The 21,609-nt window shown below is 37.6% G+C and overlaps 1 protein-coding gene across 1 annotated transcript; it reads left to right on the forward strand.

Moving 5' to 3' along the window:
- Positions 1 to 16,323: 16,323 nt before the first annotated feature.
- On the forward strand, positions 16,324 to 20,998 carry LOC125230918. Its single transcript, XM_048136198.1, has 3 exons — positions 16,324 to 16,366; positions 18,364 to 18,519; positions 20,713 to 20,998. Exons 1-3 carry the CDS (start codon positions 16,331 to 16,333, stop codon positions 20,872 to 20,874), a joined length of 354 nt encoding a protein of 117 aa, XP_047992155.1. The 5' UTR covers positions 16,324 to 16,330; the 3' UTR covers positions 20,875 to 20,998.
- Positions 20,999 to 21,609: the final 611 nt, after the last annotated feature.

Here is a 21,609-nt window from a genome sequence, read left to right on the forward strand (position 1 = left end):
TTTTTAATTATTACAATCACAGGTAACATAATTAATTAAATATACAGTGCTCCACAAAACTACGCAACTCTTGAACCAGGCAACTCTTTCTGTAAAGGAGATCAGTCTGAGCATTATATTGAAACGCATCAATCAACAGGTCACTAAAAACTATTTATCACCCTCGCAATGTAAAAAATATGTAAATAGATGTAAAAAAAGTTAAGTACGGTACAAGAAATTTCATTATTCCCTTGGCAGAACGATTTTTCTATAACTCACGCTCCGCCTGCGTGCAATAGCACATTTAAAGTGCGGGTGAGATGAAAAAACTATGCCAATGTTCGTTTAAATTAGTATAAAATATACAAATGTATGTAAGAATGCAATAAAGTCATGCTTAAGGCCAAAATCATCAAGCAACCTAGTTATTCATCTCGCGTGCTGATCGTAGCGTGTGTATAGCCCTTAAATGTTACACGCATAATTATATAATATTATCATTATATCATACTGGGCCAGTTATGACCTTGTTTTATTTTCAACGAAACAAAAAATCAGCGAATAGAAAATAATAAAAATCACCAGATAAGTAGAACCGATTTAGATAAAATCCATACTAATATTATAAATGGGAAAGTGTGTGTCTGTTTGTTTGTCCATCTTTCACGGCAGAATGGAGCGATGAATTAACGTGATTTTTTAAGTGGAGATAGTTGGGATGGAGTGACATAGGCTACTTTTTGTCTCCTTCCAACGCGAGCGAAGCCGCGGGCAAAAGCTAGTAGAAAATAATAAAAAATCACCAGATAAATAGAACCGGTTTAGATAAAACATTTATCTAAATGTATATCTACAGTAGCGGGAAAAAAATCTATCATACTGGTTATATCGATAAAATTAAAATTTCGAAAAAACCCCCGACCGTGACATAGTAGACCGATTTCCATGAAACATGGCTAAGAACACTATCGACTTACTCAGCTTTCAGACAAAAAAAAATCCAAATCGTTCGGGAGCTACGATGCCACAGACAGACACACACACAGACAGACAGACAGACAAAGAGACAGACAGACAGACACGTCAAACTTATAACACCGTCGTTTTTGCGTCGGGGGTTTAAGTCGAAAATTCTTAAAGTTAGACTTTAATATCAAGTAAACAACTATTGTATCATAATTACAAATATGTATTTGAATACTTACGAGTCTGAGAAGTCCCTGCACGTGGCCCGTGGATAGCCACGAGAGCCTGATGCAGATTACAGACTTTACACACGAATCGTGTACCTATGTCACTAATATTGAACTTCTTATTATAAAAACACAAAATAGCGAATCCTGCTAACAGCATAATACAGATGGATTGATTTATCAATCTCGTCGTTAATGGTATGAAAATAGTACACATTAGGTATTATTTTGCTATTTGAGGCCCACAGGGCTACCCTGCAGAAGTCGGGCATACGAATTAACAAAACATTATTTGAAAATTGTCTAACAACCATGAAAATTAAACATGAAAAGCACGCTTTTCTTGGTATTTCATAAAGTTAAATCGACTCGATAGTTTAACAATCTAGCTGTACCTTTATTAAGTGCCTGCAGTTGGTGCATAACAAGAGGTCAGTTCAGGTCAAATATCACCATGGCAACGGGTCACACAACATAAATAGTCCAAACCAAAAGGGAACATGTGAAAGTCTTATGACTTTGTATATCTTAATAACAGCGCGTATTTTATTATAAGCTCATGCATCTGCCATGCGAAAATCAGGGACGTAGTACCTATAGTTTTTAACTGCCGCCCCAAATCTCAAGGAAGGGGGTTCTCAATTCGTCTGTATTTTTTTTGTTTTTTTTTTTAATGTTTGTTATTCGATATCTCCCTCGTTGATGGACCGATTTTGAATTTTCAGAACGCTGACATTTAGTGCAATGGACCCGCTGATGATGATCAGGACGGAATTCCTCAAATCTGAAAGGCACACTTATAGCGACTTTGGTATTTGTATAAGAACAGCAAGCATTTTCATTCAGAACCGTGACATTTGGACAAGGACATTACAAATTTTGTATTTGATGAAGTGGAACTGCTGGTGATGAACAGAACGGAACTCCCCAGCGACGCATGGCTCATGTTAGGAGATTTCTTCTCTTTAATTATGTTTGTTAAGCATATTGAGTTTTCAAGTCAAATTTTGTCAAGCTCAATTTGTTATAATCGGATTCACGAGGAAACCAAACCTTAGCGGTATAGGTACTTAAATATCGTCACTACTTTAAAAAAATCTCGTATCTCACGCTGCTCCTCAAAGTTAAAACGCAGTAAGTCTATATGCATTCCATACATACTTACTACAATTTTCTTTTCATTGACAGAAGAAGATACAAGTTTTTTTAAAAGTAGTGACGATATGTATATTCATTTGAATTCTCATCAAATAATCAAAGTTTTACATTGAAAATAGTTTAAAAAAATACACATTTCTACATAATCCACCATTCGCAAGTTTCTTTCACAAAACTTTCGCAAGGTTCTTTTTTTCTTAAAAAAAAATATTATATTTAAATTTGTATGAGTTGATATAACATGTATGAGGAACGTTATGAAAGTGCGTGAAGCGAAAGTAGCTTGTCAGGATCAATACTGCCTCTGGGAAGCGGGATTGTATACAGAGTGGGGCCTGTAACAAAGGCGAAGAATTGAACTGTAGGCTATTCTCCTTATACTGACCAACATTTGTTCAGTGACTTTTAAAAATTATGAAGTCTTTAAATTTTTAATTTTTCATACAAAATAAATATTAGCTTCAATGTCCGCCATTATTGTTGTCATTGACGTTGTCTGTCACACTTTAGACTTAACAGAATTCGAAATACATTACCTCTTAGAAAAAACTTTCAAGGGTGATAAAAATCAAAATACAAGTTATTTTTAAAAGTCGCCGAACAAATGTTGATCAGTATAAGGAGAATAGCCTAGAGTTCAATTCTTCGCCTTTGTTACAGGCCCCACTCTGTATATAAATCAACCAGTAAGAACGTTTTCAAAAAGCAATACGTTGAACTAGACAAATGTTTGATAGGACGGATAAATGTTTGTACGAGCCCTTATTAGTTTACCCCCTCCAGCGTCAACAAGGGGGGAGCTAAGGGGCTGTACCTTTTTTTGCAGAATTTACAACAATATAAGTACTTAAGACGTGTGGGTAAAATATTAATAGTATTTTTCAGTACAGATGGTGTTTTTTTACGCACTAGTGCGAGAAGTGGTTCATTATATATGCCAGGTGTCTCGTGTCGATTTAAAACACTCCCTTCGGTCGTGTTTTAATTTATCGCCACTCGTTTCGAACTTCCTTTTTTACGCACATGTATCGTAATGTACTATTATACAATCGTGATATAATACAAAGATTTTCAGTCGAGTACCATATTTAGGCCACGAAGCTTGCTGAGTGGCCTAATAGTACGGTACGAGAGTGAAAAGCTTAATTATATCACTATTGTATACAATACTTTTTCTATAAGTCATCATCTTCATCATCAATGGACGAAAAATATCATCATTCAAGTTAAAATTAATGTTAATAGCGTCGTTCACCGTTGTATCAACATCGAATTACCTGGCAACCAATTGTTTTTAATAACCGTCTCTGATTGGTCGATAACGCGATAGATAAAAAAAATCGTGTTTCAGATGCAGAAAAATTTGCCAGGTATCGCAAATTAGTAAAGAACTTGTGTGAGGTTCTATTATTTAAATTATTACACTTAACTAAAAATGAACTGTAATGAAATATTATAGTTGACTAAGTGTCAAAGACTATCATAACACTGAAAAGTTAGCACTTATAGTTTAGTCTGTGGTGTCCTAATTGACAGGTTAAAGTCGACGAGTAGAAAAAAAGTATTTCAATCTCCATTTATACTAGTAAATAAATCGAGAACTATCACTATCTTCATAACAAGATACATTTTTAAATGGAAAAATTGACACCAGCCTCCGTGGCTATGTTGGTTATAGCGGCTACACCGGCAATGCATAGGGCCGCAAATTCGAGTCCTGGTGGAGGCGTGAATTTTCCATTTTTCCTTTAATTTAAAAAATATATCGCTGAATAAAATATTGACTAATTATGATTAGGCATTTGACACGGATATCACACTGTTTCAGCCTACACGGTTTCAGTATAACCAGGGGCGGCGCACTCCGCGATTCTATCGCCACGCTACAAGTGCATGTCGGCGGCCGCGAGTTCGTGGCCTACTCAGTGGTGACGACCTTCGCGTGGCGCAGTAATATTCAACGTTGGCTGCTCGCGTGCGGTCCGTTTGTTAATGTAGTAGTAAGAATTTAGAATGGTGCCATTTTGTGAACATCAAAGGAGTGAGCCTTCTGTACTTGTACTATTATATATTCTGTGGTATAACTCACCCGCCTTTTGTTTGTTTGCCTGACGTGTCCGCCAGGCGTCGCTACGGATGAAACGGATGGCAATCAATGTTAAGCAGTTATATAGAATTAATAACGCAGATAGGCAACAGCAAGTCTAAAACTCTTCCTTTTATTTCACTGCATAGAAAACAAAATAAATAAGAACAATGTGCTATTATTTACTTATTTTGCACTTTTTTCGTGTAATTAAAGAGAACATACATACATACAATCACGCCTGTATCCCATGAAGGGGTAGGCAGATCACATGAAACTAACACTCTTGGCAAATAAGGGGTTGAAAGAAAACGAAACTGTGACATTGCAGTGACAGGTTGCCAGCCTCTCGCCTACGCCACAATTCAACCCATATCCCATAGTCGCCTTCTACGACAAAAGTACAAGAAGGTTCTTAAAGAGAACAAGTTACTTAAACTAAATTTTAGTTTGCCAATTTTTTGCCTTTTCAAGCTCTCGAAGGGTAGGCGTCAGAAGATTTATGTTTAGCACCTATACATATCGTCACTACTTTTAAAAAATCTCGTATCTCACGCTGTTCCTCACAGTTAAAACGCAGTAAGTCTATATGCATTCCATACATACTTTATTTAATGTTCATACATACTTACTACAATTTTCTTTTCATTGACAGACGAAGATACAAGTTTTTTTAAAAGTAGTGAATCTCGGACAATGGCGATCAAATATATGAAAGAGGCGCGTTCCTAACACATTCTAAGCTCGTGTAGGTGAACGCGTACCATGCTTGTATGAGTGAGATATGACAGGTCGACTGTTCGCGATTTTTGACAGGCGGTAACTCTGATGTAACAGAGAGGGGGTGGGCGGCAGCGTGGGGCGGGAGTGACCATACTGTACGATAGTACTCTTTATTATACTGTGGTACGGGGTACCAAAATTCATTAGTTCGTGAAACTTTTAAGCTTCAGGGTGCTTCAGGTAAACTTACAAGCAAATTCAAACGGATACTGACATCAAAATTATGTCATTCGGATATCATAAATTAAGTAAATAATATTGATATGTTATTATTATATTTACCTAAGCATTCGAAATTATTCAGAGGATGTCTTAAATATTATGCTTCAACATTCAGATTCCATTTTTAGGGTTCCGTAGTCAACTAGGAACCCTTATAGTTTCGCCATGTCTGTCTGTCCGTCCGTCCGTCCGTCCGTCCGTCCGTCCGTCCGTCCGTCCGTCCGTCCGTCCGTCCGTCCGTCCGTCCGCGGATAATCTCAGTAACCGTTAGCACTAGAAAGCTGAAATTTGGTACCAATATGTATATCAATCACGCCAACAAAGTGCAAAAATAAAAAATGGAAAAAAATGTTTTATTAGGGTACCCCCCCTACATGTAAAGTGGGGGCTGATATTTTATTTCATTCCAACCCCAACGTGTGATATATTGTTAGATAGGTATTTGAAAATAAATAAGGGTTTACTAAGATCGTTTTTTGATAATATGAATAGTTTCGGAAATAATGGCTCCTAAAGGAAAAAAAATTGCGTCCCCCCCCCCTCTAACTTTTGAACCATATGTTTAAAAATTATGAAAAAAATCACAAAAGTAGAACTTTATAAAGACTTTCTAGGAAAATTGTTTTGAAGTTGATAGGTTCAGTAGTTTTGGAGAAAAATACGGAAAACTACGGAACCCTACACTGAGCGTGGCCCGACACGCTCTTGGCCGGTTTTAACGTGTATTTTGACGTGTCTGTCTGTTTATCTGTCTGTCAGGTCTGTCTGACTGTGTGTGTCTGTCTGTGTCATCGTAGCTCCCGAACGGATGAACCGATTTAGATTTACTTTTTTTGTCTGAAAGCTGAGTTAGTCGGGAGTGTTCTTAGGCATGTTTCATGAAAATCGGTCTACTATGTCGCAGTCGGGGGTTTTTTCAAAATTTTAATTTTGTGTTTAGGGTTTTCTGTCAGCTCTACCGGACTAGCCAAAGTGACAATCGAAGCGATTTTCTGAAATGCAGCCTGGCCACAGATGTCATATATACCATAGATCAAGCAAACGTATCTACTTAGCGTGTCAAATGAACTCAGTGAAATCCACTGAGTTGTCCGTCTTTAATCGCAGCTTGCAGCTTTCGGGCGTCAATTTTTGTAAGTTGAAGTCAATCAAAACATAAAAAAATGCCTCGTTACGTGATATTAAATTGCAACAACACAAAAATTATGAAATTAATTATGAACAATCAAGAGCCTGAGACATATTTAAAATTACAGGGTGCGTAGCCGAATGGCACAAACGCTCACGAAACGCTCACGAAACGAAACGCTAGTAGATATCTATCTCTATCGCTCTTGCATATTGGCGCGACAGAGCCCGACTAACTGGCGCGGCGTTTCGTTTTCGTTTGGCGTCGGAGAAATGCCATTCGGCTACGGGGCCAGGCAAGAAACAACTTCAGTACAAAATTTGACACGCTCGGCCCCTATACAAATAGATGAACTTGTTTCTTCTATCTAAATATAGTTCTGTGAGCCTGGCTCTGTGCGACTACAGAAGTACAATAGTACGAATCGCTTACTGTTTGTTGTTGAGGTGCCCAGGGTACGTAGCCGAATGGCACAAACGCTCACGAAACGAAACACTCGTAGATATCTATCTCTATCGCTCTTGCGTATTGGCGTGACTGAGCCAGACTACCTTTCGCGGCGTTTCGTTTTCGTTTCGCGTTGCAGAAATGCCATTCGGCTACGGCACCAGTATTTTTTATGGGGAAGGAGGCAAACGAGCAGACAGGTCACCTGATGGTAAGCGATCACTGCCGCCCATGGACACCCAAAACACCAGAAGTGTTGGAGGTGCGTTGCCGGCCTTTAAGATGGGTGTACGCTCTTTTCTTGAAGGTTTGAAGGTCGTATCGGTCCGGAAATACCAGTTCTGTAATATATTTACTAATCTATGACCGAAACTGGAAATTAATTTGGGCACAGCAGAATCGGCACGTACGATCTCGCCGCCACATCAGCGCGTAATCCGTCCGATATTGTACGCGTGTCGGGTGCGTATTCTGTACAGCGTACGGGGCACAACACAAACCTCACCATTTAAATAACCTAACCAAAAAAAAAAACCCCGGCCGCGACATAGTGGACCGATTTTCATGAAACATGGCTAAGAACACTCCCGACTAACTCAGCTTTCAAACAAAAAAAAACTAAATCCAAGTCGGTTCATCCGTTCGGGAGCTACGATGCCACAGACAGACACACACACAGACAGACAGAAAAACAGACAGACAGACACGTCAAACTTATACTCGCCATCAAACGTTACAGTTTGACGAGGATTCCTGTAGGTATACTGTTAATAATAACTTTTTTTTTATGAATAAAAAATAACACCCCGTCGTTTTTGCGTCGGGGGTTAATAAAAAAACGGAACGCCCCACTTTGTCGTCCTTCCGTCTATATGTTTGTCTATCTAGAACCTTTATCAACACTGCATGCCCACTATTTGAGTTATGCTCATGTCTACAGCCCCTTGGAAACATTTTCCCGGTTTTTCAAGTATTTTTCTATATCTTTTTATATTGAATTAAATTATTACCAGATGGCTGATATATTGTTAATCTTTTGTCGAGGTTCCTATTTCTAAAGGTCAAATATCTACTAATATTTAATTTTTCGCCTATTCCTCAATGGAAATAATGTATGTAATAACTAGGCGTGGACAGAAAAAATAGAATGTCGGAGTCAAATATGCAGTTAAGTACAATTAAATAATCACAGTTAAACTAAACGCCTGTTCAAAATATGCGCGCATTGCTTTTCATCAACTATATTGTCATTCGATTGGTGCAGGCACTCAGACAACCTAGCCAACGTCACAATCGTTGTCGTTTCGTGAGCATTTCTTTCTTTTTTTCCATTTTTTTCTAGTTTGATTTTTTTAGGGAATTTAAGGTCAATCGTACTCAGAATCACGATTACTTTCAATTTCACTGGGAGACAAAAAGTTTCCCTGAATTTCCATAAATTTTTGTTACTTTCCTCTTTTACCCCACACAAAATGTATGGATAATGCTAACAAAATAAGAAAAAATCGTATGGGACAATTTTTTAACTTCTAGGATTGAAGAAGCTAGTGATTCTGAGTAGAAATACCATATTTTTTTTCAAAAATATCACATTTCATAAAAGTGGCGAAAAAAAAAAGAAATGCTCAGTTGCGAACCTTCAGTTTGTTAGTTACAGTTTAACTGGTCTGGGACAGATCTGGAACAAGGCGTTTGAGGGGTTAGTAATAGTTCTGCTGATATTTTTCTCTATATGCCACAAGCGTGTGAATATTTAACCAATTTTACGTCTCAACCTCATGTTTACAATGGCTATTGAAGAAAATACCACTCCCTGGGCCTTATTTGAATCCTCGGGCCTTATTTGAATGGGCCTTTACGCCAATCAAGGCACAATGGGCTCACAATGAGCCGCTCATAACTCATGCGAAAAGGTCTGATGCGAAAAAATATACAAGAGAAACTAGTAAAGAGGACTTATTCGACAATATGTAATTTGATACATCAATCCAAAGAAGGCCACTAGCTCCCCTTTCGATATACATACAAACATACATATAATCACGCCAGTATCCCATAAAGGATCGAGATTTTCACACTTTTTAAAATTTTAATACTACCTAAAATTTTAAAAAATGTGAAAATCTCGAAAACCAGGCGACTTTTACTAATCCTTAATGTCGATTTTCTGGACCAGTATAAGGTCTTGGTGGTTAAAAGATTGTCCATTAATTACCGGGCACCCGGTTTATAAATTATAATATAACACACACAAAAAAAAAATTAATAAAATAATTTCATTTGTTCCCTACATCGACTTGAGTTAAATGTTTTGTTAGACTGATATAGATATATTACTTGAAAAAGATGTAATTTTGAAATATAAGAAAATAGTCTTAGATTCGTATCTGCATTGCTATCAAACTATGGTTTCGTAGGACTGCCGTGTCATGACTAGGTATATGCTGTATCTCTACAAACCCAGTTTGTGGTAAATCGATTTTGAAGTTTTGATTCGTTTTTTAGAGTTATATCGGAACCTTATTCATGAATATAAAATACTAGCTTTTGCCCGCGGCTCCGCTCGCGTTAGAAAGAGACAAAAAGTAGCCTATGCCACCGTGAAAGACGGACAAACAAACATACACACACACTTTCCCGTTTATAATATTAGTATGGATTTTACTACAAACATGTAGGCGAATTTATAGAGTTTGTTTTTGAGCCCGTATGTTTTTGTACCGCTTTATTACTATTAACTGATTTATATCGGTTGCAGCAGTTAGTCCTGACAAGTGTTTAATACCATCCGTGTCAAGGCAAACTTTTTCCATACATTTTTTAAAAAGTAACGTAACTGAGGATAGAACGCACAGATTAGACATAACTTGACATAAGGTACCGCGTTTGTTTAATGCACTAGCTAGAGTTTTCAACTATATATAACTATGAGATACAGCAAATAGTCATGACATGAACAGGGAAAATTTTGACAATTGACATTTTTATTTTCTTGAAAACTAAAAGGTTTTTAACATTTTTTTCTTCATGGGTAAAAAAATACGAAATAGCTTTTTTTAGCCTTGCTATCACCAATTGATGTATATCTATAGTTACATCAATTAGTCATGACACGACAGAGGGAGGTTTTTCCTTTAGGTGCACGGGTCGGTGTCAAAAAAGCATACGATCCATCTGGTGGTAAGCAGCCTCAGTAGTCTGTGAGCGTTTGTTTTCTACAGAGTGGGGCCTGTAACAAAGGCGAAGAATTGAACTCTAGGCTATTCTCCTTATACTGATCAACATTTGTTCGGCGACTTTTAAAAATAACTTGTATTTTAATTTTTATCACCCTTGAAAGTTTTTTCTAAGAGGTAATGTATTGCGAATTCTGTTAAGTCTAAAGTGTGACAGACAACGTCAATGACAACAATAATGGCGTACATTGAAGCTAATATTTATTTTGTATGAAAAATTAAAAATTTAAAGACTTCATAATTTTTAAAAGTCACTGAACAAATGTTGATCAGTATAAGGAGAATAGCCTACAGTTCAATTCTTCGCCTTTGTTTCAGGCCCCACTCTGTATAAGTTTGCCGTGCTTTCGAAAGCGTGAAGGGGTAAACAGATATACATAATTCTCTTTTACTTTTATGAACGAAAATCCCCATTTTAGTTAAAATTCAACCCAAATCCGAGTACTTACTCTCTATCTTCCTTACCCAGTTACTTTACGTTTTAACTATCCCGAAATAAAATATTAACTTTAAATAAACGTAGGCCGCGGCTGTAACCGCATGTACTTATATCTAGCAGAAATTATTAGGGTCACCACATGAATTACTACGTCACTCTATTTTAGAAACATCCTATCTACCACAGAAAACCCAATCATATACGACCTTTTTAAAAGAAGATGGTTACCTTTGCTACGACAACTTTGTATTTGCGGACGAAATTACCGCTACGGCAAAATTATGTAAGGTTTTTGTTGGACATGTTGCGTGTTCGAAATTTACGTAGCTGCAAAAATAAGTTTGTATGGGTCTCGTGCTGTGTCTATGAATCTTGTGGTTTATTATTTGATATTTTTGGGACTCGGATATGTAAAGGTTTAGTGAAATCGTGTGAGTGATATACATTTGAATGCTGATTTATTCGCTAGATACGTGTATTAGTGATGCCCTCATTTTGTTGGCTTTACCATGTTAAATGTATCAGGGTGGATAGCCGAATGGCACAATCGCTCACGAAACGCTCACGAAACGAAGCGCTAGTAGATATCTATCTCTATCGCGCTTGCATATTGGCGCGACAGAGCCAGCGGCGTATCGCTTTCGTTTGGCGTCGGAGAAATGCCATTCGGCTACGGGGCCTGGTCTGTTGTAATATTATCAGTTCCAATGGACATTGCTAGATGTTGATAGTTTGTTTAATGATAGAGTATTTTATGTGCATGTTCGAAAAGTGAAGAGTCGTTGAATGTATTGGACCCACAGTATTAGATTTACATAGAAGAAAGTTCATCAATTTGTAATATAGGGGCCGAGCGTGTCAGATTTTGTACTGAAGTTGTTACTTCCCTGTGATTTTAAATATGTCCCAGGCCCTTGAGTGTTCATATTTTTTGTGTTGTTGCAATTAAATATCACGTAACGAGGTATTTTTTATGTTTTTGTTGACTTCAAGTTACAAAAATTGACGCCCGAAAGCTGCAAGCTGCGAATAAAGACGGACAACTCAGTGGAGTTTACTGAGTTCATTTGACACGCTAAGTAGATACGTTTGCTTGATCTATTTATGGTATATATGACATCTGTTATTGGACCCCATACATTTCAGGACTCTTCACTTTCCGAACAGACTCTGTGCCCATAATATGACGTGTATTTGTGACAATCAGTGCCACTATGTCATTGTCATGCACGTTGCCAATACAAGGTGTTTTATCCCTCTGTCATATCTCGGACACTGGCGATCAAATATATGAAAGAGGCGCGTTCCCAGCACACAGTCTAAGCTCGTGTAGGTGAACGCGTAATATGCTTGTATGAGTGAAATATGACAGGTCGACTGTTCGCGTTTTTGACAGGCGGTAACTGTGAGGTAACCGAGAGGGGGTGGGCGGCACTTTCAGCGGGGAGCGGGAGTGGCGATACTGTACGATAGTACTCTTTATTATACTGTGCCTCTGTTGTGCAATATAAAAGTGTAAATCATATGGGCATTTTCAGAAGTTGGGTAAGTGGGGGGTAACTTAGCGTAATTCGTTAACAGAAATTAACTCGCTGTCAGTTTTGTGACGACAATTAAGCATAAAATATGTCTAAAAATTTACCTTTTTCACATTTTGAATGTAGATTATCGCTTAAAGTTTATGTAACAAACACAAAAATAATATATAATTTCATGCTTATATAGTTTTTTTTTTTTTTTTTTTTTTTTTTTTTTTTCTTACACAGATTGACTGAGGCCCACGGTAAGCTCAAGAAGGCTTATATAGTTAATTTAATTTAATTTGATATAAGTACCTAAGTTTTCGTTGTAATATGTGTACCTATGGACTAAAGTTGCCTGAAATAAATGATTTAATTAATTATAGTTATCGTCACAAAACTGACTGAGTTAATTTTTGTTAACAACTTACGCTAATTGGGGGTTCCCAAATCCTGAAAATGCCCTTATCACAGATTAAATAATAGTTTAGATTAAGTACTCGCGTAATCCCGGCACTTGCCACGGCTCATGGGAGCCTGGGATCCGCTTTGACAACTAATCCCAAGATTTGGCGTAAGGCACTAGCTCTACGAAAGCGACTGCCATCTCGCCTTTCAACCCGAAGGGTAACTAACCTTATTGGGAAATAGTCCTGTTTCCTCACGATGTTTTCCTTCACCGAAAAGCGACAGGCAAGTATCAAATGACATTTCGCACATAAGTTCCGGGCATCAAACCGTGAGGACTGGAGAAAGGAAGGGGAGGCCTTTGCCCAGCAGTGGGACACCATATAGGCTATTAAAAAAAAAGTTCCGAAAAACTCATTGGTACGACTCGGGGTTCGAACCCGCGACCTTCAGATTGGAAGTCGCACGCTCTTACCACTAGGCCACCAGCGCTTCCATTACTAAATAATGGTTTTACGAGTATCATATTATTCAAATATAAAATAGTGTAGTTATGTAGAAATTGAACTGTATTTACAGTGCCCCAGATAAGCACTTGGTCAAATTTTACGCAGTAACACAAGGTTTTCCAATTATGATTTAAAGTTGATACTAAAATATCCAATTTATAATGAACTTTAACATCAATATACACCGTGTTTTATTGTTTTCCGTTAAATTCGACACGTTGTTAGGTTTATTATCAGGAACCACTCTGTATATCACTTTTAGCTAAATTCGCAAAAAAAAAACATCGTTTTCATACAGAATAAATCAATTAATCAGTGTGAGAGACCCTTAAGGATAAAATTCAAGTTAGTGTCAAGAGATTGACGGCACATGTCAAAACAAATAACATTAGTAAGTGATAAAGGCTGTCACACACGACGTGTTTAGTAATTATTGTTATTTTTTTGTAATAACTCGGTAACCGTAAGAGATAAGACACTAGTTTCTTAGATAAATTAATTGTAAAACACTGATTTAAATTTTCACGATTATTACACATAATTATTTTTAAAATCGGGACTTAATCGCGTATAACTACATATTAAACTGACCTCCAACGTTTCAAGGACGGCGTCTTCTCCGAGACCACGGGGACAACGCCGTCCTTGAAACGTTGGAGGTCAGTTTAATATGTAGTTATACGCGATTAAGTCCCGATTTTAAAAATAATTAAATTAATTGTATTCGATCTAAAGAACCTTCCCTTAAAGTTAACGGAATTTAATAAAAACACGGTGTATATGAATCTAGTTAGTATATTGGTACTACTTATAAACTACGTAGCTGCCTTCATTCGTTTTAAATGATATCATTCACATTTTTGTTCATAAATAGTCCCAATTTATATTAAGAGGGCAACAGACCGATTTTCTTCATACAATATAGTGAGAATAAAATTTTGATTTTTAACACCCGACGCAAAAACGACGGGGTGTTATAAGTTTGACGTGTCTGTCTGTCTGCCTGTCTGTGTGTGTGTCTGTCTGTGGCATCGTTGCTCCCGAACGGATGAACCGATTTAGATTTATTTATTTTTTGTTTGAAAGCTGAGTTAACCGGGAGCTGAGTTAATCGGTCTCTATGACGGGTGTTTTTTCAAAATTTTAATTTTGTGGCTGGGTTCAATGATGATCACTGGATACAGGCTATACAACAGTTATTCAGAACTACCTATTAATAATAATATTTGGAAATAGGTACCAGAGTATAAGCCAAAAAAGATTTAAGTAACATTATTTGAACATCCTTCAATTTATCAAAATCCCATTATAATCGCTTGTGTCGCTGTTTTTTTTGTAACGTATTATTGTATTTAAGGTGTCTGCAGTACAGAGCATTTATGTTTTAATTAAAAAAACAATTACAAAAAACAAAAACCATGAAAATTAATAACAAATGGAAAAAAAAATACTTTACCAATCAAAGTTTCCACTACCCTCTTAAACTAGACATTGAATTATTAGCTATTACTTTAATGTGCACAATAATACCGGTCAATGCAGTGTGAAATGAACTCACTAAAACATTTATAATATATCTAAGTTACAATCCTATGTCAACTTTATATGGGAAAGGATAGCAATGTGTTCCATAAAACTTTTGGTCATTTTTGAGTGTGTATCGCTTTGTTTAGCAGAGGTAAGTGTGGCAAACCAGAACCTAATTACATAAAATAAAGTTTAGAAACAATATTTTGTCAATTATAAACTGAAATAGATATCATACACGAAAGAAAAAACGACAAGGCCCACTGGTGCCCGAGCCGGGAATCGAACCCGAGTTTTCAGCTTACGCGGCTAACAACATTACCACTAGACCACCCGCCCGCCCGATTCCCGGCTCGGCCACCAGTGGGCCTTGTCGTTTTTTTTTTCTTTCGTGTATGATATCTATTTCAGTTTATAATTTATACATAGTAGTGTGACTACTTGAAAAACAAAAATAATTTGATTTGTTCCATAGTTTTGTAATTTTTTTTTAAGTTTTATCGAATTTCGAAATAAAGTAAGTAACTCGTCCACAATGAGCTGACCGCTGGTGTCTGGTTCAAATCCAGATAAGGGCATTTATTTAATAAGTAAAGATATTAAATTTCTTCCCGCGTCATAAACATACATTTTCTATGTATTTACTTAAGTATTTATACACCGTGTTCTTTTTTGTTTTCCGTTAAATTCGACACGCAGTTAGGTTCATCACCAGGAACCACCTTGTATATTATCGTTTTTTGTTTAATTCGAAAAAAAAATTTGTTTTCGTTTCCACACATGGATGAGAGGACCTTAATCATAACATTAAAGTCATTGTCAAGTGTTTGACGGCACATGTCAAAACAAATATCATTAGGCATGGTAAGGGATGCCACGCACGTGTTCAGTTTTTTTTTTATAATTCGATAACCGTAGGAGTTACGAGGCTAATTTCTTAGAGAAATAGATTGTATTTGATCTAAAGAATCTTCCCTTAAAGTTAACGGAATTCAATAAAAACAGAGTTTATATTCCATACCTAATCCCTTCGATCGATTTTTAATTTATCGCCAGTTGTTTCAATTTTCCTCTATGCCGCACTTACATCGTAATTTATTTAAGAAGATCGCCTTCTTGAGGCCATACTTACGAATACATCGATAAATAAGGGGTTATTTGAATCCTTGTAATGGTTAGCCCCGGAAACCTTCAAATCAAGAGTGAACAGGCACCTTCTGGGCGAGCTCACTCCATCGTAGGCCACGTCTTTGCCTTTGGCTAGTCTGTGGTCAAGAGTAAGCCCATTTAAAAAAAAAAGGAAACCTACAAATGTGATTTGTGAGCTGTCAGTCGCCCCTTAAGTGTAAAGAATGTGGTAGATTATGCCGATCACGAATTGTGTTATTTAGCCATGCGCGGCGCTGTCGCTAGCTGCTGATGCTGCTTAAATCCTAATGATGATGATGATAGGTAGATAGAAAGAAAGAATAATCTTTATGTACACACATCAGCAAAAGATACAGTGGAGCCAAAACAAATGATTATAAATAGAGGCAGACAATATGATCATAATTTATATTTTTCAGTCCTACGCCCTATTAACAGAGAAGCCGATCATAACGTACGCCGACCCATCCGTGGTTCCCTTTGTGAACGTGTCCGCAGCGCGCTATGGCCGGAGCAACGTGATGTACTACACTACAGTCTTCATGGAAGTGGCTGTGCCTTTAGACGACAATTATATTGTAAGTATCGCTTTATACTACACTAGCTTTTACCCTCGGCTTCGCTCGCGTTAGAAAGAGACAAAAAATTGCCTATGTCACTCTTAATCCCCTCCACTCCAATTAAAAAATCACGTCAATTTGTCGCGCCGTTTTGCCGTGAAAGACGGACAAACAAACAGACACACACACTTTCCCATTTATATATAATAATCGCTTTATACTACATATGTCGGTGGATAAGGCTACCCGTCCACTGGAGCGGAGCGAGGCAGCGAAGACAAAAAACCACCAATAGAATATCAGGAGCGGAGATTTTATGATATTCTATTCTATTCTCCGCTGCAGTGGACGGCCAGTCTAGTGGTAAGAATTCACGCAACTCCAAAAGTTTCCGAAACACAGTACCCTCGTTATGTCCTGGCAAGTTCGCTAGCCGGCAAGAAGACAAAGTTTGCTTCAGTCCTTCGCCCTATTGACGGAGAAGCCGATCATAACGTACGCCGACCCGTCCGTGGTTCCCTTTGTGAACGTGTCCGCAGTGCGCTATGGCCGGAGCAACGTGATATACTTCACTACAGTCTTCATGGAAGTGGCTGTACCTTTAGACGACAATTACATTGCAAGTATTTTCTTCTCTTCTTCAACCTAGCGTTTTCCCGGCCTACGCTGAGAGAAATTTGCATTGTGAATTTAACAAGTTCGACTTGTTGCGGTTTATCCGTTTGAAACAGCCAAACGTATGTTTAAAACAATATGTGTCAGGTTGTTTTTATAAAATCGACTTGTTGATTCAAATATATTGCCGATTCAAATGACAAGTAGCTTGTTGTTTGAACCAAAGAGCATGTAGGCGCTATTTTAACCAAAAAACTTGTTGAACGAACATGAAAACTGGTTGTATTTTCTCTCAGTGTAGGGTCCTTTTTCCTGCTCAGTCTCTTCCACTTCACCCGGTCTTCGGCATCCTCAGGTGTGAGATTGTTCTTTTGCATGTCCGCTCTCACGACGTCCAGCCAGCGCTTCTTAGGCCTACCGGGGCCGCATGACTTAGGTCCTTAGACAGTGAAATTAAGGCATTCTACATTGTCTGCAAAAAAAATCGTTTATTCTCAAACTAGGCCCTTTTTGCTACAGTTAATTATTCTTGCAAACTGAAGGACAGTTTGTTGGCAGAGGGGACTCCCTTACATAATATACTTAAGTGCGGAGAACTATTTAAGTGTTATGACACGCTAGGTACATCAGTTTTGATGTAATGTTTACAGTAATTTTAACTTAATTTCTTTATAAATGTAGGTAAGAGAAAGTATTGGCAAGGTGCATGAAAAAGATCTGATGAGCTTTTCTAACTTGGTGCTACCATCGCGCTTTTATCAACGAACCTCCCGCCAAAGAGACAAAATTCATCCTCACTTTCTGGACACGAGGCAAACCAAAAACAAACGTACCTCTCGCTCGTCTTTGCACAGAACGTGCAAGTTGTGTAATGAACTACCTTCTGAGGTGTTTACCTTGCGCTATAAGTTGGGGTTTCTTACGATACACGTGTGAACAGTAAATTCGTAACTCGTGTCTATTTAAAACACTCCCTGCGGTCGAGTTTTAGTTTATCGCCACCCGTTTTGACATGGTATTTTTTCGCACTTGTGTCATATCATCATCCTCCTTGCGTTATTCTGGCATTAGCCACGGCTCATGCAAACCTGGGGTCCGCTTTCCCAATCCCAAAATTTGGCGTAGACACTAGTTATACGAAAGCGACAGCCATCTGACCTTCCAACCCGAAGGGTAACTAGGTCTTATTGGAATTAGTCCGGTTTCCTCACAATGTTTTCCTTCACCGAAAAGCGACTGGCAAATATCAAATGGCATTTCGCACATAAGTTCCGAAAAACTCATTGGTATGAGCCGGGGTTCGAACCTGCGACCTCCGGATTGAAAATCGCACGCTCTTACCGCTAGGCTACCAGCGCTTCTTAATTATATCATAAATCATAATGTACTTTACTTCACAGGTGGAGGTTTTATTCTACGAGAACGTAAACAACCAGTTCAGAAGGAGCTTCATTGAGCTACAGTTCAAATTTTGCACGTTCATATTCAAAGAACCCATCTTTGGAGCCGCTATAAGGAAGCATATAACCAGTGTTGACAGTTGTCCCTTACCAGCGGTACGTATATATAAGAATATAAAATATTATTGGAGGAAAAACGGATTGTGTAAAAAATAATCAAAAGAAATTAAACATTTAATGAATCGACGTTGTAACTACTCACGTTATTACATCGCTACTGCTGCGACATGTTTCAAGCCAATTTCGGAGGCCTCTTTTCAGGCTCCGTAGTCGAAAGGTTTCTGCGCCGCGAAACGCCGGAGAAACGCTGCAAAAATGTAGTCTGGCTCTGTCGCGCCAATACACAAGAGCGATAGAGATAGATAGCTACGAAAGAGATATTATCGTGAGCCTTTCGTGAGCGTTTGTGCATTCAGCTACGCACACAGGCAGCTTTCAGGATAACGATATTTCATCGATATCGAACTCACGTTAATACATAAGTATACATAAAAGAAATAAAACTAGTTAAGTAAGTTTCTCATGGGTTGGCAACGCGCATGTGACACTCCTTGAGTTGCACGCGTCCATAGGTTACTGTGACCGCTTTCCATCAGGCGGATCGTGTGCTTATTTGCCACCGACGTAGTATAAATAAAAAAAAACTATGGAAACGGATTAAATCGCGTATAATGAATTTAAAATTCATCCCGACGTTTTGAACACTTCACAGCATTCGTGGTCAACGGGTGACTGAGGAAAAAATAACAATGTGCAAAAGCTACCCACATACAAGAAATATTAATGAACCATGACCACAAATAATATAGATTTTTAAGGCAGGCTCACCACACTATTAATAAAGCTAGTTATACAATATTTCATGAGTAACTATCGCGGTAACCTAAGACAATATTATATACATAAAAGTTTAACGTCTATACGAGACTAAATTATGAAGGGTGTCTAGTCTTAGGTCCTGGAATTCAAGCCTGCCAACTCCGCCACCATGGCCTTAATATATAAATATCTGTGCTCATCATACAAACATCTACCCTTACCGGGATTCGAACCCAAGATCATCGACTTAGCAGGCAGGTACTATCCACTAGGTCAGATCCACAGAATTAGATTTAGATAGAAGAAACAAGTTCATATAAATTTGTATGTACGGCCGAGCGTGTCAGATTTTGTACTGAAGTTGTTATTTGCCTGTGATTTTAAACTATGTCTCCGGCCTTTGAGTGTTCATAATTTTTGTGTTGTTAACGAGGCATTTTTAATATAAATAATAAATAATAAATATTATAGGACATTCTTACACAGATTGACTGAGGCCCACGGTAAGCTCAAGAAGGCTTGTGTTGTGGGTACTCAGACAACGATGTATATAATATACAAATACTTATATACATAGAAAACATCCATGACTCAGGAATAAATATCTGTGCTCATCACACAAATAAATGCCCTTACCGGGATTCGAACCCGGGACCGCGGCGTAGCCGGCAGGGTCACTACCGACTGCGCCAGACCGGTCGTCATATTTTTGTTGACTTCAACTTACAAAAATTGACGCCCGAAAGCTGCAAGCTTCGAAAAGACGGACAACTCAGTGGATTTTACTGAGTTCATTTGACACGTTAAGTAGATACGGTTGCTTGATCTATCTTATACTTTTAAACGAGCAATTCTTGTATATTTATTTATTTATTTATTTATTTATATATATTTATACTTTTAAACGAGCAATTCTTGTATATTTATTTATTTATTTATTTATATATATATTTATTTACACTGACGATCTTGGAAACCGCTCTAACGATTTCGCAGAAATTTGTTATGTGGGGGTTTTTGGGGGTGAAAAATCGGTCTAACTTATCCTTAGGTCCCGGAAAACGCGAATTTTCGAGTTTTCATGCGTTTTTCTTCGCGCGCCATCTCGTGTGCAGTAGTTGTACTGTTAAGACAGAATTCTTTCGGTCGATGTAAGTACTATTTATTGCAAACACTAGATAGCGACACAGGTCAAGGCTAAAACGAATAGAAAATACACTATTTGAGTTTTTGTGGCGAAATGCGCGCCATCTCGTGTGGAGTAGTTGTGTTGTTAAGGCTGAGAATTCTTTCGCTCGATGTAGGTACTATTCATTTTTGAACTAGATGGCGACACATGTCAAGGATACGAAACAGAACCGAGCGAAGCTCGGTTGCCCAGATATTGGTAATATATATGACATCTGTGGTCAGATCGGTCGTCCAAACATTGTCCTTAAAATTGTCATAATTTTTCCTTTACCATTCCAGGGCTCCTATCACCTGTACAATATGACCGCGGCTGCCGACCATCTGCCAAAGCTGCCATTTTCAAAAGGTCGGATCTACATGTACCTGAAAACAAAGTTGAGATCTGTCCTCAAGGGGTACTGCGATATGGAGCTGAAGAGGAAGAAAATTACAAAACATTAATATTGATCCAATTTTGATTTAAAAAAAATTAAAGTTTAAAAATATATTGTAAAACATTCTTACAGGGAACAAAATGGATACTAGCCCCAATGCAAAAGAGTTCGTCTAGCAATACAGAAATATTTTGTTTATTCCTTATTCTAATAACGTTCACACATGTAGGTATATCACGTCACAGTAATGAGAATTGTAAAAGTACTCTAATATAGTTTAATTTGATTGTAAAATAAAATTGCATGTGACTTATACACCGTGTTTTTATTGTTTTCCGTTAAATTTGACACGCAGTTAGGTTCATCACCAGGAACCACCCTGTATATCGCTTTTCGTTAAATTCTAATTTTTTTTTTCTTTCCATACATAATAAATGAGTTAATTAGTGTGAGAGGACCTTAATCATAACATTGAAGTCAGTGTCAAGTGTCTGACGGCAAATGTCAAAACAAATAGGTAACATAAGGAAGTGGTAAGGGATGCCACATGTACACGTGTTCAGTAATTAAATTATTTTTTTAAATAATTCGATAACCGTAAGAGTCAGGACGCTAGTTTCTTAGAGAAATTAATAGTATTTGAGATAAAAACCTTCCCTTAAAGTTAACGGAATTCAATAAAAACAGGATGTATTGTAAAAAAAAAAATACTTTTAAAAAATGTGTTACTTAATCACGTTCTCCTCTCCTATACCAGTTCTGCAAGCATAGGCTTGAAGATTAGTTTTTAGTTTATTAGCAA

Source organism: Leguminivora glycinivorella, chromosome 11 (assembly GCF_023078275.1).
Source record: "Leguminivora glycinivorella isolate SPB_JAAS2020 chromosome 11, LegGlyc_1.1, whole genome shotgun sequence".
Classification (NCBI taxonomy): Eukaryota; Metazoa; Arthropoda; class Insecta; order Lepidoptera; family Tortricidae; genus Leguminivora; species Leguminivora glycinivorella.

Excerpts from the sequence above, each read along its gene's own strand:
- LOC125230918 (XM_048136198.1), top strand. The coding sequence starts at position 16,331 with ATGGAAGTGGCTGTGCCTTTAGACGACAATTATATT. Across the intron at positions 16,367-18,363 it reads CTTTAGACGACAATTATATT|GTGGAGGTTTTATTCTACGA; the intron begins GTAAGTATCGCT and ends TTTACTTCACAG. Across the intron at positions 18,520-20,712 it reads ACAGTTGTCCCTTACCAGCG|GGCTCCTATCACCTGTACAA; the intron begins GTACGTATATAT and ends TTACCATTCCAG.